The sequence below is a fragment of the Plasmodium malariae genome (genome assembly GCF_900090045.1).
Source record: "Plasmodium malariae genome assembly, chromosome: 9".
Lineage (NCBI taxonomy): Eukaryota > Apicomplexa > Aconoidasida > Haemosporida > Plasmodiidae > Plasmodium > Plasmodium malariae.
This window is the reverse complement of record NC_041783.1, coordinates 1,915,621-1,935,743: the sequence shown is the minus strand read 5'-3', so window position 1 is coordinate 1,935,743 and position 20,123 is coordinate 1,915,621. Positions and strand designations below refer to the sequence as shown.

General features: G+C 28.7%; 2 protein-coding genes across 2 annotated transcripts; one reads left to right on the top strand and one right to left on the bottom strand.

Moving 5' to 3' along the window:
• Positions 1 to 2,475: 2,475 nt before the first annotated feature.
• Positions 2,476 to 9,754, top strand: PmUG01_09049700 (conserved Plasmodium protein, unknown function; the record flags this gene model as incomplete). Its single annotated transcript, XM_029005204.1, has 4 exons — positions 2,476 to 2,873; positions 2,986 to 8,876; positions 9,221 to 9,385; positions 9,612 to 9,754. 4 exons carry the CDS (start codon positions 2,476 to 2,478, stop codon positions 9,752 to 9,754), a joined length of 6,597 nt encoding a protein of 2,198 aa, XP_028861817.1.
• Positions 9,755 to 11,161: 1,407 nt separating this feature from the next.
• MyoF (myosin F, putative) lies at positions 11,162 to 18,152 on the bottom strand (the record flags this gene model as incomplete). The annotated part of the gene is made up of 5 exons (XM_029005203.1): positions 11,162 to 11,251; positions 11,341 to 11,412; positions 11,560 to 11,849; positions 11,999 to 12,443; positions 13,407 to 18,152. 5 exons carry the CDS (start codon positions 18,150 to 18,152, stop codon positions 11,162 to 11,164), a joined length of 5,643 nt encoding a protein of 1,880 aa, XP_028861816.1.
• Between the last annotated feature and the right edge of the window lie 1,971 nt (positions 18,153 to 20,123).

Here is a 20,123-nt window from a genome sequence, read left to right as displayed (position 1 = left end):
AAAAGTAGGATATATCAGAAATAAACGATGTGATAAAAAGTAATTACCCTTTTTATGATACATAAGAAAGATTGAGTACTACATATATTAATATGTGATGAAAGAAAAAAGAAATGATATAAAATTTTACATCACTAGGGAATATATAAAAAAGAATATTTAAATAGTGTTGTGCTAGCATCGGTATATAGTTATATTGTTAATAATATTTCCAATTTTTGAATAATTTGCCAACATAGATTTTATGCACACAAATTATATACACTCTTACTGGATGTCTGTATAATAAATTAAATGTTTTGTTATATGATATATACCAATTTAACTTATATGTACGTAGATATGATACTAAATAATTTATTTATTTTCTTATTTCATCGTTTAATAAATATGTTATTACTGTTAATGGATGATTCCATTTGTAAATATATATATATACATATATTATATACTGAGGAGGAAGTATATAGCAATTATAGTCTTATTACAGAAAAAAAAAAAAAAGTAAAAGAATATTTCAGACATGTTTCTCTTTATTCTGCTGAATAAATAAATAGATACATGATTTCTTGTGATTTTATATTTCCATTTTACCTTATGTTGCTGTGGTATCGCAACTTACGTATTTTTACTGCATTGCATTATATGCTGTATCAAATAATAGGGTACATTGCAACATATCGTGCTTTGCATTATTTTGTGTTTCATTTTTTTTATGCATGAACTTTTGTAGACTACCTAACAAACGATGCAAATTAAACTGAGTATTTATTTGTTTAGTATATATACCATTCATTATTTCTTTACTGCGAATTGTTTAAGTTCAAAGCGCAATTGTTGTACCATACGTATTGTGTATATTATGTACATGCATGTATAAGCCAAACCATAAACATATACATATAAAAGTATGCGCACATATACACCTTTTTTTAATAGTTTACCGCATTATATTTTTTTTTTTTCAAATTTTTCAACAATCGTTTGTACGCGGACATGCTTACACGATAAGTAAGGACATTCAAATGAAAAATAAATAAAAAACAAGTTTTAGATAAAACAAATTAAAATCTTTTTTTTTTTTTTTAATTTCAAGCAATAATACATCAATCATTTAACGAAGTTATTAATTTTTATCTTTCAATATCATCCTTTTACTAAATTTTTCATTCTTAAAATTTTATTTGAATTTTTCGCAAGTTAACCAGCGGCATTTTGGCTCAAACAGCAGCTGAAGAGTCGTCATTGTATATATATATATATATACATATATGTATGCCACGAAGAAATCATTAATAAGGAATTTAGGCTCGTACTTTATTATCAAATTTTTTTACAATCATTATAGGATGTTAAAAATGGGGTAGTAGCTGTATTCATCTATTCGTAAATGCAAACATGTCTTTTTTGTATATAAAAAAAAAAAAAAAAAAAAAAAAAGTGTACCGTTTTGCATTAAAAAGCGCATAATGTGTTTATTGACGCAATCTTTATAATAGTTTACAGTGAGACGAGTATTTTGGACAAAAAAGACATATTTGTTGGTGGCGTTTAAAATGCAAAGCAGAATATAATATTCCCTGTTGATGTGGAGCTAGCAGATTTATGCAGCATTTTTTTTTTTTTTTTGACGCTGCAAAGATTTATGCAAAATGTGATACGTTCAGCATTTTCACGCAAGTGCAAATTGTCTTCATATGACTACAGTTTAAAACAGAAATAACCCTAGTATTTTTTTTTTTTTTTTTTTCCACAGTTAATATGTATTTACTGCATATTCATTTTTATTTCCTCTTATCATTTAACATATGCAATATTTCACTTTCACATGCTATATTTTTTTTTTTTTTTTTTGTTTTTCATATTTTTAAATTTGTAACAATACGTAACAGTATGCATCAATATGTCTAAATTTACTTAGATTTGCTCAAATTTAACTCAATTTTTTTCATTTCACTTATTTCCATTTTTCTCATTTTTTTTTTTTTTTGTATGTACAAGTTGATGGAAAAGTAGATATCTTCACCACACTTGCGCACACCTGTGAGTGCTATGTACATAAGTTTGTACACACATGCATGTACTTGCACATTTATATTCCTTCGCACCACACATTTTCCCCATATCACTGTCACTTTGTGTACTTTTCCTGAAGTTCCTTTTTTGCTTGTATTCCCTCTCATTTATCTTTGTGGCAAACATATTTATACGTTAAGTTTCACATAGGTACGCCCATGCATGTTTGCGTACCAATGTACATATTTGTTCATCAACATATATACTTGCGTACCAACATATATACTTGCGTACCAACATATATACTTGCGTACCAACGTATATACTTGTGTACAAACATATATATTTGTGTACCCACATTTTTTATTGCAACAGACACAATTAATAAGTAGAAAAAATTATTTTAACTTACACATATAGATTATTATATGCCTATTTAGAAGATCCTCCTTTAGTTAAATGCCTATTCTTGACAAAATATATAGCAACTGTATAAAAGATGAGAACGGAAATAGAGAAAAGACACGTATCAACTGTGCCAAAAAGTTGGATAGTTCCAAGGAAAGAATTACACACATAACCCACTACTCATTTTCTAACTCCATGTGCTGTTTATCATATAATAATACCTTAACACGTTCAGGTAATGAAGAGGATGAAATTGAAAACTTTGAAATGTTAGAAAATGTAGAAAATGTGGAAAATATGGAATATGGGGAAATTACAGAAAATGAGGAAAATTTGGAAGATTTAGAACGTTGTAGTGATATCATGGGGAAACATAATTATCCTGTAAGTGTAATTGAAGATAGCACAAGTTATATATTTGAAGATATTAAAAGAACAAAAATTAACATGTCCAAAAATATAAAAAAAAAAAAAAAAAAAAAGCGATTTAATTAACTCTCCAAAATATTTTCATAATATATATGAACATGATTCGAACAAAGAAACAAATGTTAAAAATAGTAACAACAATGATGATGCATATTTACATAAATCGCTTAATAGCTTTCTCAAAAGAGTAAACTACAATAATATTATTCGTCTATTTCAAAAAAAAATCTTCCACTTTAAAAATTTGTCCAATGAGTCATTATATATACAAAATGGTGAGTGTAAGGAGAATACGAAGAACTGCAGAATAGCAAATAATTTTAAAAATTATAAAAAGAACGACTCATTAAAACGTTTATCAGGAGAAACACTGTTGAGAAGCCCTTTTCATCAGCCCCAAAATAATAATAGCATTTCTAACCTCAAAATTATCAACGCCAGTTATTCAAGTTTTTTTAGGAGAAGAAAAATTGCGAAAAAATTACTTCTCTTGCTTAATAAGAAAAAAATGATAGACGAAAAAGTTAGTACCAAGATGTGGTCAAAAGTGATAAAGAAAAATAAATATACCCTATTCAGGAAAAAAAGAAGAAAAAAAGAAAAAATATTTACCAATGAGTCAAATGAACGTCCACAGAGAAAAAAGGAAAAAATACATAAAGGAAAACAGTGCTTAAACGAGAGAAATGAAAATTCTACCTTCACTAAAATGGTTAAGAAAAACGATACAAATGAAGGTGCAACAAGAGATCATGCTAATATATTAAGAGAACATCGAGGTAACTCGACCATCTTGGCGAGCTCGGTCAACTCGGCCAACTCGGTCAACTCGGTCAACTCGGCCAACTCTGCCAACTCGGTCAGCTCGGCCAACTCAGTTGATTGTGTCCACTTTAGCAATGGTCTTACCCTCTCAAAGTGTAGCACGAAGGTGAGTAACATTATAGAGGAAGAGGGGAAACAGAATACCCCATTCGTAAATGTTCACCGGAATATAATTGATTCGTACTTGAATAACGAGGAGTTGACCATATTTTCGGCGGACAATTTTGTCGCTAGCGATTTTTGTGTAAACAGTTTCACGGAGAACACTTTTATATCTAACTATTTTTCTATTAATGAATCCATTAAGGAGTTAATAAGCAACTGCAATAAGATTCTCAACAATAACGTACTGCATAACGGGTTAGACAACCGCACTGTTATTGATAGTAGTATGAGCACACAAAGTACTACCAGTAACTCCTGTGATTCAATTTCCTCGAGAGAAGAAAACTACTTTAGAGGAAGAGAAACTATTTACGACATCATTCCTCTGAGTATGGAAAATGGTACAACTGAACATTCTAATTTAGTGCAGAATAATTCCATTAATCGAATATATAAATTAACAGAAAAGCACATTTGTGATACTGTTAATATAAAAGACTGTATTCAGAATGAGAACCATGACGATGAGTCCTTTAGAATGAACATGAACTTAGATATGCACCTCAACGTAACCACAGATTTGCGCCCAAATGTGCACACCAATGTACCTGAAGATTTTTCCAAAAATGTGGCCAGCAGATTTTCAAAAAATGAAGTTCCTGCTCACAAGGGAAGCCTAACTCGGGAAGAGAGTTACGTTTATAAGGACCAAGTCGAGCTGGTTCTGAACAATTTAACATCAACCAAGTTTGATATTTTTGAGGAGCAGAGAAATGTGAACAAATATGAAGCACATCCCAATTCAGATGTGAGCATAGGTGAAGATGTACGAGAACATGAAAATATTAATCTAGGGAAAAGTACTCAAATTGAAAAAGATACAGTATATGTACCCTTCTTGCTGAAGAGAAGTCACTCGGGAAGTGCCGATCGTTTAGAGGGAAATGATAGCGATAATAGAACGAACAGGTTGAACAAAACGAACACACACAACGAGTACAACGAATACAACGAATACAACAAACGCTATCGAATGAACAGAAAAGATGGAACAGCGGAACACGCAATTTTTCCTTCCCTCCATTTTAATTTATCCCTGCCATATTTCTCAAGCTACGTTTGCTTATCCAATGTTCATCAAAAAACAACAAATGTGCAGGTAAAAAAAAAAAAGAAAAAGAAAGGAACAATTCTTCATTTTTGTTATACTAAAAATAAAATTTCTATATTTAATAAGGGACGAAAACAAAATAGGAAATTTAAAAAAAGTACAATTTTTAAAAATAATAATAGAAAAAATTTTACCATATATGATAAAAATATTTTAAAAAAAAAAAAAAAAAAAAATTTTACCAATCAGAATAATATGCTCAAGGAGAAGAAAAAATGGCTACAAGAATATATGAATAGTAAGTACCATAAAAAGAATATGCACAATATAATTTGTACAAAGAGAAAAAAGCTAAACAATCAGTTGATGATAATTGCACCATGCCAACATGATATCAATAAAAATATCGTTGAAAATGGTATCAATAATAATGATGATATATGCAACTTGGGGAAAAGAAATGGTTCGGATAATGTAATACGTGCAAATCTTGAAGACATGAGCAACCAGGATAAGAGAGAGAATTCTGTCAAAGCTACAAATAAAAGAGTAGAAGCCGTTTGTTGTACTAAGAAAAAGGTTTGTACAAATAATAACAGAAGATATTCTACTGCGAGTGCGTATGGAAATGGACACCAAGATGCCCATCCGAATGGTATCACTGAGTTCTCTAATTACTCTAACGATTACTCTGATAAATGTTCTAGTGATTGCACTGATAACTGCTGCCCTAGTCGCTATATAGGTAGATTTTCTTCAAAGCAAATGGACGGTGATATAGGATCTAGAACATACAAAGCAGCAAAAGACAAATCGTCTCATCCCATCACTGCTCATACAAAGAGTAATAGAAGCAGCAGGAACAGCAACAGTAATACTGTAATGATAAGTAAAGAAAAAGATGAAAATGGGGATAATAAAAAAAAATCAAACAGGAAATATAACAAGCTTCCAACTGCGCAGTTAGATGTAGATCCAACTCTACACAACACAAGCTGTTCTCAACAGAACGTGACAAATAAACATGAACGAAGCGTCAGTTCTGTGTATATTAAAATGGAGCATATGTTAAACCACTTGATTAGTTTAAAGAAAGATAATAAAAGGAATATCAATCTTACGATAACAAGTAAGGGGGAGTGTAAAAGTTCTGTAGGCGATTACAGTATTACGTGCAATATGGAAAGTCGAAAGGGTGTGTCTACAACTGATGGTAGAAAAAAATCGACCCAATGTAACAAAAGCAAAATGGTAAACAAACAAAAAAATAAAATACCTAGGAGTGAAGTTAGTCAAACAAACAATAGTGAATATATAAAGAAACTAGTTGTAGAAATAAAGCTAAAAAAGTGCAAGGAAAATGTTTTCGTATATTTATATGCAGAGAATGAAGTGAAAATTTGCAAATTTGCTGTTGACTTGGACATATTAGAAGAGCACAGTAAAATGTTTAAAATAATGATTGTTAATGAAGAAGAAAAATCGGGCAGTTTCAAAAAAGATGATATAATAAAAAAGTACTGCAACGGTTTATCATCCAGAGCTGAAAAGGAGCATATTTACGAAATGGTAAGTAGTTGTTTAAATGTGGAAAATTTTTTGGCTCTATTTACTTTTGTAAGAGTTAAAAATAAAATGAATAAGTTTTCAATAGAAGTAAATGATATAATAGTACAAATAAATAACATGAACATACATATGAATGATATATTAGTAGCGATATCAAATCTCATTCCTATATTACAACTTCTTAGTAATAAAAAAAATACTACAATAATAGGAATAAAAAGAAAATTAATGAATTTTTTCTTACATTTAACTAATATATATAGTGCTATTTTTCAACTGGTAAAATCACAGAGTTCTGCTCTATCATTCATAAAATATAATCATCAGATAGTTAAGGGCTACATATATTTTGTGAAAACGTTTTCCAGCTATCTGTTTGAAGGTGTTATAGAAATACAAAGTTCCTACATGCAAATAAAAGACATAAACAATAATATAATACAAGACTACTTAAATGAAGAACAAGTAAATTTTTTTTCAAATTTTTTTACCAAATTAATATCTTACTTAAATGTTCATTTTAAAAAATTATTTATCTTTAAAAATATTTTAGACATTTATTTAATAGAGCTAAAAAACTTCAAAAAATATTATAAGGAATATATATATAACAAATTCACCATTTTCGTTAGCTCCAAATGCCCATACGATCTTTTGCTCTTTTCATTCCTAGTTAAATGCAAATGTTTATGTCAATTAAGTCTGCGGAATATATGTAGCAACTTGAACATTAATAAGTTTCACAAGTACAAAAATGTTTACTCTCTATTGCTAAATAGAAAATTAAAATACAACATTCTAAAGAAGGTTAAAATAGTAGCACAAGAAGAGTTATACATCGAATTGAAAAATATTCTTTTTTCCAAAGAGTTAAATGCTATTGTAACAAATTCAATACATAATGAGCTCATAGAAAAAGACAAAGTGAAAAGAAATGCAGAACGGACATTGGACATAAATATTTACAACAATTCCCTCCCCGATAATACTCATTATGCGAAAATAAACAAGTGCATTGAATTGAGAAAAAATGAACATCCAAAAAATGAACATCCAAAAAATGAACATCCAAAAAATGAACATCCAAAAAATGAACATCCAAAAAATAAACATGCAAAAAATGAACATGCAAAAAATGAACATGCAAAAAATGAACATGCAAAAAATGAACATCCAAAAAATGAACATCCAAAAAATGAACATCCAAAAAATAAACATCCACAAAAAGAACATCCACAAAAAGAACATCCAAAAAGTGAACATCCAAAAAATGAACATCCAAAAAATGAACATTCACAAAAAGAACATCCACAAAATGAACATCCAAAAAGTGAACTGCCAAAATATGAACCGCCAAAAAATGAACTGCAAAAAAGTAAAGAAGCTTCAAAGAGGCTCAAATTAAAGTTCAAAGGAAAAAATGTACTACCAAACCATGGTGTTTCATCATACGTGATGCCTACTCATAGTATATCTCCATCTTTCCCTTTTATTAATTATAAAAATACCAAAAATGATGAAAACACGAACAATATATTAAAAACAAGCAATTCATTAAAGTTCGTAAAAAATATTAGAAGATTCCTCGACATAAGCAGCTTCTTTACATATGACGATTTTTCGGTGCGAAAAAATTATTCCTCAGATAAAAATATGCGCACGGAAAAAAATGAACTCAGTAAGACATCAATTATCGCAAAAAATCAACATGTAAAACGATATTACAATACTGAAGAATGCTCCTTTAAGTTAACTGTAGAAAAAAAGAAAGAACGTTTAACTAAAGAAATAAACCGCTTAAAAAAGACCTTCAAAAAATATGAACAGAAAATGGAAAATGAGCAGGAAGAAAGGAAAATAAAATGTATAATTAACAGAAGTTACCATTCAAAAAAAAAAATGAATTTCACCAGCCTCTCTGATGAATATACTTACCACAATTTTATTGGAAAGGATAAAAAAAAAAGAAATAACTATGGTACGAACAAAAGTACATTAGGAGGAAGATCAAATGAAAGAGCAGAATTAATACAAATTGAGGAAAAAAAAAAAAAAAAAAAAAATCAAGACGTTTTGGTTAATTGTTATGAACAGTCAGGTAAAATGCAACAAAAAATGATGTCTGAATCATGTGAAAGGAAAAAAAAAAAAAAAAAAATTAAGGAAAATATTCAGAACATAAAGGATATTGAAAAAAAGTACAAGGAACTAAAACAAAATGAGAAAAAAGAAAAATTCATCAAAAAACTAAACGAGTGGAAATTAAAAAAAATGACAAAAAGAATTAACATAAATCTTCTAAAAATTAGAAGACTGAAAAATACAAAACAGGATTCCTTTACCTCTTTAGTTAAAAAGGATATTAACGGATTTGCCACAAGAATCAAATATAAAATAAATGATCCAGAGAAATGTAACCAAGTGAATAATAAAATACAGTAAAAAATGATGCTCACTATAGAAACAGAATTGGACCATATAAAAAACAGTTCTCACTTTTTTTAGCAATAACGAAAAAACAGACAATATAAATATTTCTAACAATATCAACACTTCAGTTAAAGAATAAAATAAATAAGTATGATACCCCTTTTAAATAAACCAAGAATATAATACATCTAATAAGGCAGATGAATGTAATCCTTCCCTATGTAGTCATACATTAGCTAAATATGTTGGTGTGAATGGCTAAAAGGATCTGAACAATTCAGGAAAAAATGAACACCACATAAATTATGTGCCCCAGAACAAAAGCAGATATTATTATGGATGAATCCTCCAATACACTGAATGAAGCAATTAATATCACAGATGAAAAATGTAAAACCATGAATGAAGCATATAATGTATTTAAAAATGAATGCATTTCAGAATTAACCAAGATTGCTAATTTAAATAAAAAGGACGCTAATAATTGTGAAGGTAAAAGTATTATCTGTGAAGGAATAAAAAAAAAAAAAAAAAAAAAAATATACTTCAAGAACATATGTACTGTTCAATATTTTTGTAAAAAAATGAGTGAAGAAGCACCATCAAAAAAAAAAAAAGCTTTTTCCAAAAAAAAGGATACCTAATGGTGATACCAAAAGAATACTCTTAAGAGGAGATAGTAACACTGCAAAACGACAAAAAAAAAAAAAAATATCAGAAACTGAAAAGATTAAATATAAGTTTTCTGACTATTCGTTCAAATTAAATCAAATAAAAGGTGAATCTCCTTTGCACGAACCAAAAAATGCAAGTTATATAATTAAGAAAGTAATTATTAACGCAAAAACACAAATATGTTAGTGAATAAAGAGAGAAATAAGGAATTAGAATGAATTTACAAATTATTAAAAAAAAAAAATAAAAAAATAAAAAATAAGAAAACTTTTCAAAACACTGAAATATTGTGAATAAATTATGATCTAAAGAATATGTATATGACCACCGGGAAATAAAAGAGAGTATGAAAAAATATATAGGATGAAAATAAAAATATAAAAATAAAGGGCAAATGTGTATGCTTGTAACATTGAAGGGAAAGATAGGATAGTGCACAATGTAATACCTTATGAAAAATTGAAATGTTAAATAAGGAAAATGCAAAATTTATAAATTGTCCAAATATTCTTGACTCAAGGAATTTCAAATTTTTGGTATATATTTAACAAGAACTAATTAACCGATCGAGTGAATACAAAATGGGAAGCACTTGAAATGTGTTACAAATGTTGTAAAGAAAATTAACACGAAAAATATAACTCATCAAAAAAGAAAGGAAGAAAGAAAGGATGAAATAAAGAAATAAAGAATTAAAGAAAGAAGAGTAAAGTTAATTATGACGGATTTGTCTTATACGAATAAGCACATTTTGAGAAAAGTGTTAGCTAAAATATTTTAATTGCTCTTTTTTTTTTTTTAAATATATCAGTTAAAAGAACGGTAATGGAATTTGTGTTGCACGTATGCATTACGCGAGCTTATCTCTCATTCATTTGAAGTTTCGTTTTACTTGTTTCGTTTCGTTTTGTTCGTTTCGTTTTATTTGTTTGTTTCGTTTTGTTTGGTTTGTTATGTCTATTCCATTTTATCTTTTTTGCTTCCGTTGCGCTGGATGGTATTCACATGGTAAATCCCTTCCCTATTTCGAGAGCCACATAGTTGTATCATTACATTTGTTCCTAATAATTTCAGAATAATCCCACTTGGCCATATTTTACCTCTTACATTTTTAAAACAATATGTTATTTGCTTCGGGCTTATTTATGGCAGATATTTTCCCTTTCATTTTTTCATACCATATGTTGTAAAAAAAAAAAAAAAAAAAAAATTGTAAAATTGATAAATATTTTGAATGTGTATATAGCCGTTTTGTTCTACAATTTTAAAACAATAATTTTTATTTCTATTATGCGAAAAGCAAAATTTTCAAATAAAAAGAGTAATACACATTTGGAAGTTAAAATGAATCAGAATGACATATGGCAAATGAACAAGCTGGGATAAAGAAAAAAAAAAAAAAAAAAAGAGCAAGAAATTGGAATATAAAAGGAAAAGATATGCAAAAGAAAAAGGGTAAAAAGTAGCAGAAAAAGCTGCTTAAAAGATCAAATATGAGCAAAATATGTATTAAGTGAAAGGGGGGAAAAATGCAGGTAACGAAATATTTGTGTCGGATAAGACAATTTTTTTTTTTTTTTTTCTTTTTATTATTTAGAAGCATCTGAAAACGTTGAGTTCTATTAACGGAATTTTGGAGTCCAAATTATTGTCCAAATAATCACACAACGATATGTAGTTTTCCTATAAAAAATTTTCAAAAAAAGTGCCATAAATATTTGCTTCGTTAGAATAATATATATAATTATTTGTTATATTTATGCATATATTACATTATTTTCTTGAATTATATTTGGCTCAGGGATGTTTGACTCGCTTAAAAAGAAATCCTCTGGAATGACAAGCTGAGTTTCGAAAAATAAAGTTCAAAAGTGAAAATTAAAAAATGAAGTTCAAAAATGAAGTTAAAATTTTTAAAATAAAAGTTCTTTTTTGCGCGCATATTTGTGAACATATCTATGAGCTTTTCTTCATTCGTGAATTGTTCTTACCGAGTCTGTTAGGTTAAAGTTGTATTGCTCTCTTAACCTTTCTTCCTTTTCGGGCTTATAAACGCTGTATATATTGCTGATATTGCTGTAGTTGCTCTTTATATATATAGATTTTTTCTTTTTTTCCTTGTGCTTATTCATGTGATTTTGTTTATATTTCTCTATATATCTGTCATATATAGTATTTTTAAGAAAATTTGAAACCTTATTTTTTTCCCTTTTATAGCTCGAAACAAAGTCATTCTTTGTATCTGCGTGGTTGTACGTTTTTCTCTTCATTTGTATTTTTCCTAAATTATAAGAAAAGAAATTATGTACAAATGCATGTTATAACAGATGCGGGAAAAAGCGGAGAAGTAAAAAAAATAAGCAGTCTCAAAACGGTTAGAAGCATAACCACAGCATGAAGAGAAGCACGAATAAGCTACTATATGCTTACTTGTCTTACTAAAAGTTAAAGCATCATTTTTGCTATTATTATTGCCCTTCAAATTAGTATGAATGTTACCGCTACATACGCTCAAGTTACTGAACCTAAACTTGCTTTTCCCACTAGTCTTCACAACATCTTTGTTATGAGACATAAGATGCTTAACACTTTGTTTTTTCCCTTTTTCCTTATTGCCGATATTTCCAACACTAATAAATGGCTTATCTTCCAAAAATATATTTCTGTTTTTTCCATTAAGAATACTATTATTGTTGTTAGTAATATCGATACTGTTCATATCTGAGTGCTCACCTTTGAAGCTATTTAGATCAGTATTCTTATAAGCATGCATCATGCTACTTTCATACTTAAGGGTGTTCACCCCGGTGTTGTAAGTCTTTCTCCTTTTGAGTCTGTTTCTGTTCTTCAAAGAATAGTATGCATTTTCTCCGATCTGCAAAGCGTTAACAAGTTGCCATGTGACCGCACGTGAGTACGTGCATAAACAAACGTGTACACACGTATAGACAAATACACATGAATGGGCAAATACACACGTATAGACAAATACACACGTATAGACAAATACACATGAATAGACAAATACACATAAATAGACAAATACACATGAATGGGCAAATACACATGAATGGGCAAATACACACGTATAGACAAATACACATGAATGGGCAAATACACATGAATAGACAAATACACATGAATAGACAAATACACATGAATAGACAAATACACATGAATAGACAAATACACATGAATAGACAAATACACATGAATAGACAAATACACATGAATGGGCAAATACACATGAATAGACAAATACACATATAGACAAATACACATGAATAGACAAATACACATGAATAGACAAATACACATGAATAGACAAATACACATGAATAGACAAATACACATGAATAGACAAATACACATGAATAGACAAATACACATGAATAGACAAATACACATGAATAGACAAATACACATCACATGAATAGACAAATACACATGAATAGACAAATACACATAATAGAACAAATACACATGAATAGACAAATACACATGAATAGACAAATACGAATAGACAAATACACATGAATAGACAAATACACATAAATAGACAAATACACATATAGACAAATACACATGAATAGACAAATACACATGAATAGACAAATACACATAAATAGATAAAATGCACATGAATGGGCAAATACACACGTATAGACAAATACACATAAATAGACAAATACACATTAATAGACAAATACACACGTATAGACAAATACACATAAATAGACAAATACACACGTATAGACAAATACACATGAATGGACAAATACACACATCCATGCACGCACACCCACGTGTGCCACTTCATTGGGGTATCTTGCCCTACCGAGAAAGAGTGCCTCTTCCTCTCATCGATGTATATGAAGGAGCCTATTCTGTTCATTTCGTTAAAAGGGTTATTAATGGGGAGGGAAAGACCTTTTGGCGTCTTAATATCTTTGGTCTCACTTTTAAGGAAATGATTGTACGTTTTGTTGGGGTCATGTTTTATCTTGGCTATAGTTAAGCAATAATTGATATATTTTCTTTTCATATATTTTTTAAACGCCCTCTGTATTTTAATAATATTTTTTAAAACATATTGGTAGTCCCATCTGGTGATATACATTTTCCAGTTTTTCCTAATAATATTAGATGCCTTAACTCTTTGCTTAAAATATTTTTGAAACAGGTAATAATCTTGTATGAACATAATTTGTCTTAATATATATAAATATTTTTTTCTTTCTACATATTTTCTATAATTTTTTTGTACAATGAGAGATGATTTTCTCAAGCATAAGAAGTGAACCCTTTGTTTATAGACATTAAAATAATAGAAAACAATTTTTTCCATATTTTTTATTTTTTTTTTAAACAAATAATTATTATATAAATTTAGTCCAAATTCCATTAAGCTCTTTGCTCTCTTCTTTTTAAATAATATTTTTAGTCGACATCCAAATAAAACAAAATTTAGAACTCTTCTTTTCCTCTTATATAACCAAAATTTATATACATGCTGTAAAAATATATTTTTTTTTTTTTCATTATTATTTAATATTTCATTGATAATAGATAAAACTCCAAAACGGAAAAATACTCTCGTCTTTCCAAACATATACTCACTAGAATTTATTTCTAAAAATTTTAAAATAACTTCACAAAACATTTTAGGTGTTAGAAATATTTTCATCTCTTCTTGTAACATGCTATTATAATTTAACCATATATCCTCATATAATACTCGACATGGGTACCCATTTTTCATTAAATTCAAAATATCAACCATTCCACTCATAACCAGCTGATTAAGCACTAAATTTTTATTAAAAAACATTGCCTGCTTTTCTTCATTTGGCTTTATGCATCTGATAAATTTGGACGATGTTTTATCCAACTTGTCCGTTAGTACTTCCAGCTGTTTCTTAAACGACGAAAAGATGGACTTCATTTTGTGTTTGTATGCTCTAGTGCGGATACCTCCAGTGTTGCCGCTATTACTGGATCCACCGTGAATGACTCCCCTTGATTCAGTTTCCCGGCTTGAAATAATTTCCTTGACCGAAAGTTTTCTCCTACTAGAACACTGCATCGTTTCTTTGTCCACATTTAAGTTCTCCATCATCTTTACTTCTTTATTTTTTATTTTCATCGTCTTCTTATATTTATATCTCTTCCTCCTTAATAAATTGGTACTAATAAATGAGTTACAATTGGATAAGAATTGTTGTATATCATCTGTCAGTATGTCTATATTTTTTCTAAAAAAATCGTTCGAATCATATAATACTTCACCAGCATAATGACAAATGATGAATGAATTTTTTGAATGTTTATAATTTCTTACTGTATTTTTGTATTTAGCTGAATTAATAATCTTCTTGTTCAATTTTTCAAAAAATAGATTTTTATTATTTTCTTCACTGGATTTATTAGAGCAACAGAAGAAAGCTAAATCTTCCAGTATTGTGTATATACTGACATCTCTTGTATCTCCTATCAACGATATAACATTACTGTTATCATTATAGGAAATTTTTTCAATATATAAATTTTCTTCATAATGTATCTTCTGTTCATTATATATTATCTGTTTTAAAAAAAAGCAATGCAAAATTTCGTTTGCATAATTAATGCACAACTGTTCAAATCCGTTTGCCCCTTCCTGCGAGAAATTCTCGAACCCGTATATATCCAGGATTCCTATGAAATATTTCTTGCTTCTGTCACTCTCTTCCGGTGCGGCCTCTCCGACATCAACCTCTGTATCTGTATCTGCATCTACATCTACATCTACATCTACTTCTGCATCTACATCTACATCTACTTCTGCATCTTCATCTACATCTAATTCTGCATCTTCATCTACTTCTAATTCTGCATCTTCATCTACTTCTAATTCTGCATCTTCGTCTACTTCATCTTCCTCGTCTATTTCCTTTGAGCTCTTTATTTTCCTTTTCTTTGACTTTCTGCTCTTTTTTTCTATCTCCTCAGTATCGTTTTCTCCTTTCTCGTCTTCTGCGTTTGTCACCTCCGACTCGCTGCAGACACTTAGTCCATCCTTCTTGTCACAAAAAATGGTATTATCACCATGAACGGTGTTACCTCGATTTCTGTTGCTGCTACTGCTGCCACTGCTGCCACTACTACTACGTATTCCACTTCTTACACTTCTTCCACTTCTTCCACTTCTTCCACTTCTTCCACTTCTTCCACTTCTTACACTTCTTCCACTTCTTCCACTTCTTCCACTTCTAGCACTGCTATCTCTTGTTCCACTACTGCTACCACTGTCACCGCCCAAGGACGCCTTTCCCTTTTTTTCTTTGACATTGAGGGAATCATTAACTCGAAAAATTATATACTCAAAAAGCAGCTGATACAAGGCTTTCGATAAAACATCGCGATTGTAAATAGCTTGCTGGTAAGTATAATATTTTTGTGTCTCTCTGACTTTTTTTATAGTCAATATTTCTACAATTTTATTACTATCCGAATTCTCATTTGCAATTTCTAATAACGAACCTAGTTTTTCACATAATTGTATGTTTTTAATTTTTAATCTTCCTCTCTCCTCTTCATTTTCAACGAATTCAATATTTCCCAATAATAAAATACATATCAGTGTTTTATATATTTCCTTTTGTTCACTTTCAAAAACGCCTATACTATTAAAACATTTTCTGATGACATCCAAATTGTATAGGCATTGGTAACTCTTTCCAGACTCATTATTATTCGGCTTCTTACCATTATGCTTATCCCCCTTTCCTTTAATTCTCTTGTTCATCTTCTCCCCCTTGCCTTTTTCCTCTTCCTCTTCTTCCTCTTTTTCTTCTACTACTATCTCCAATTTTTCCGCCTTTTTTCTCTTCGCCCGTATTTTACTCTTCCTTTTTTTTTCATTATTTTCCGTTTTTTCGCTATTCTCAGTGTCATTCCATTCGTCCTCTTCCTCATCTGCGTTATCCCCCTGGCGTTCTCCTTCACTCCACTTATCCTCGTTATACTTGTTCATTTTACTCTTGGCCTTTAAATAATTGTACTTATACCAAGGTAACAAATTGAATTCAGCCCTTAGATTTTCATCTTGACATAATGAGTAGAAAATATGGTAATTTCCTTCTCCATAAGGAACATTAACAACTCGTGCCTTTGCAAGTAAGTACGTTTCAATGGATGCCGAACATAATATACCTCTCTCATTATAATTCAGCTTCATTAATTTTCCAAATCTACTACTGTTATCATTTTTTATTGTTTTGGCATTACCGAAGGACTCTAATAATGGGTTACTATTTTGTATTTTCTCCTCGTATGAAGATGATAAACATGAGGATGCAGGTATAGATAAGCCCGAGCTTTTGTGCAAAGCGTTCTTGCTATATCTCCTAATGGAATTACTGTTACTATTGCAGTTACCATTGCATTTATTGTTACTGCTATTATTGCTGCGGTTATTACTGTTTTCATTACTGCTATGGCCACTGTCACTACTGTTACTACTTTTATTTTGTCTTTCTTTTTTTTTACCTGAACTGTTCAGCTGATTATCACCAAAGTGAGTAAATTCAGATCCACTAAAATTGCTATCGTCTATAATATTTATGTTATACTTACAGTTGCTAACATACTTAAGGGGTGTACTCTTACTGCTATGTGATTTATCTGTACTGCTAGTGTTCGCATCGGTCCTCCTTGTTTTATTGTCATTTTCATTTTGGTTATACGTTTTTTCTATTTTCCTTATTTTATTTATATCCTTATATATATCTTTATTTTTACCTTTATTTATATCTTTATCTTTATTTATATCTTTATCTTTATTTATATCTTTATCTTTATTTATATCTTTATCTTTATTTATATCTTTATCTTTATTTTTCTTCTTTTTATTTTTTTCTTCCTTATAACAAGAGCTCAAGTAAGTGAGGTAGCGCAAAACCTGTTTTGATGACTCTGTTTTTCCAGCGCCACTCTCCCCACTTATAATTATAGACTGACTTACTTTATCTTTGATTAAACAATTATATGCATCGTTGGCTATTGAAAAGGGATGAGGAATGGAAAACAAATTGTTTTCTTCTTTTATCTTTTGCATATAATTTTCATCATAGATTTCAAAATTTATATAAGGATTTACTGATAATAATATATAACCAATGTATGTATAAATACAATTCCGACATTCTTTATTTACATATGCTTTATTATATCTCTGATAAATATTTTCTACTAAATTAGGTGCATTTAGATATATTAAATTAGTATTATCACTACAACCAAAATTTGTATCTATTGGTAATAAATATTTCACATTTTCTATAACATAATAATTTATATTGTTTTTTAATTTTTCATAATTATCATCTAAGTATATATATATTTCCACTTCTTTTTTTGAGACAAATTTATTTACTTTTCCTTTAAAGAAACAAAATATACTATTTTTATTTTTATAATATTCAAATATCTCCCTATATAGCATCACATTTTTATTTTTTATGGTATTTATATTTACCCAAACCCATGATTTTTCGTAAATATAATTTGTATCTTTTAAGTCTAATGACTTTTGCTTATACATTTCTGACCCCTCTTCAGATTTTTTACACCTTTGTGCAGTTTCTTCTTGTGCCTTTTTCTTTTTAAAAAAGGGATAAAAGGTTTACAAGTAAGGGAAGCGGCAAGAAGTGGAAGAAGAGACGAAAAGTGGGAGCAACAACAAACTTGTCAAAACAAACAATATAATGAAAAATAACAAAATGGTGGAATAGCTGAATGCATATAAACAAAAGGATGAAAAACTCATAAATGAAGCTTCAAGAAAATGTCTATTTTATATAATATATGCCTATTCTGCACATTTTTACTTTGCTGTAAAATGCATTTGCCTTAAGATCACTTTGCTTTTGTCATGGATTTGCCTCATTTTCATTTTGTGTTTATATCATCCAGTACTTTTTTTTTTTTTTTTTTTTTTTTATTTGATTTATTATGATGAAATATTGCTAAAAGGAGATTCTCGTTAACCATACGCTATAACGCGTATATTCTTTACAAAGAAAAAAATGTTCAAAAATGGAAAACAAATGGAAGATAAAATGGAGACAAAAAAAATAAATAAGACATATTTTTTAATATATTTAAATGAAAAATAGCAGTTCTACATTTCTTGCAAAAAAAATATTTTTATATTTTTCATCATTTAAAATAAATAAATTAAAAAATAAGGGAAAATTACATACCCATGTTTATACATATTATCTCAATACCTTCGTGTCACATTAAAAAATTTTATTTTTAACATCGCATTGTCTAAAATGAGTAATTCAAAAAAAAAAAAAAAAAATATTTTAACTCGAGTTAGAGGCCTTTTTTATTACACTTCAAAATAAAATAACAGAATGTGTATGGGTATGCATATACAGATTTATCTACATGTTTGCGTACATATGTGTATATATCTATGTATATATCTATATATATATCTATATATCTATATATATTTATATATCTATATATATATATATAAATATATAGATATATATATATATACATACATATTATACATATGATGATACACCCGCTCCAATGCTTCTCCTCTTGGAGAAAAGAAAAAGGATAAAAAAAAAATAAATCCTTAATTTTTTTGTATTAACAATGAATTAAATATATACATTCTTTTTATTCCATTTTGTCCTTATAACATATTCGCAAAAGTGTGGGTAAAACAAAGGCATATAAATATATATATGAATTTTAAGACGAACCGGCACAAAGAATAAAAGTGAGGTTTAAATTTTATACATGAGAAAATAAAATATAATATTAAAATTCGTAAAGTGTTTATTATACAAATGTAAATTTTCTTTAAAACTTTTTTACTTAATTCAAAATTAAGTGAGGTTTTACATTTAATATGTTTTGACAAGTCTTACTTCCTTTCATTTTTATTTTTGTTTTCATTTTCATTTTCATCTTCATCTTCATTTTCGTTTATTTTTTTTAACCATGTCGTGAAATATGTAGAGGCGGAACTTATCCTCAGTTTTAAGAAAGGGGTTGGTACATGTATATATATATATATACAATTTGACGGAAAAAGAATAAATTTAAAAATAAAAAAAAATATAGAATGGAGTAAAATCGAACGGAGTAGGATGCAATAGAGTCATATAAAACGGAGTACAACATAATGGGATACAGTGGAACGGAGCAGAATATTACAAAACAGAATAATACGAACCTGCTTTATAGTAAATACATTTTTATTTTATTAAAACTCAAAGTTTACAAAACACAATATGAAAAAACTATAATATGATTAAAAATTTGTCATAAAGAATAATGTTCAACTTTTAAAAGTATAAAGTAAATACCTCATTAATTTATGAAAAAAACAATTATGAACGAAAATTTTATAATTTCCAAAAAAAGAAAAGGAAAGAGTAAAACATATTCAGACAAATACTCATTTTTAGTTGTTAATTTCATACATAACTCTACATAAATTATTATATTCTACACAAGTGTATAATAGGATGCTTTTTCGCCT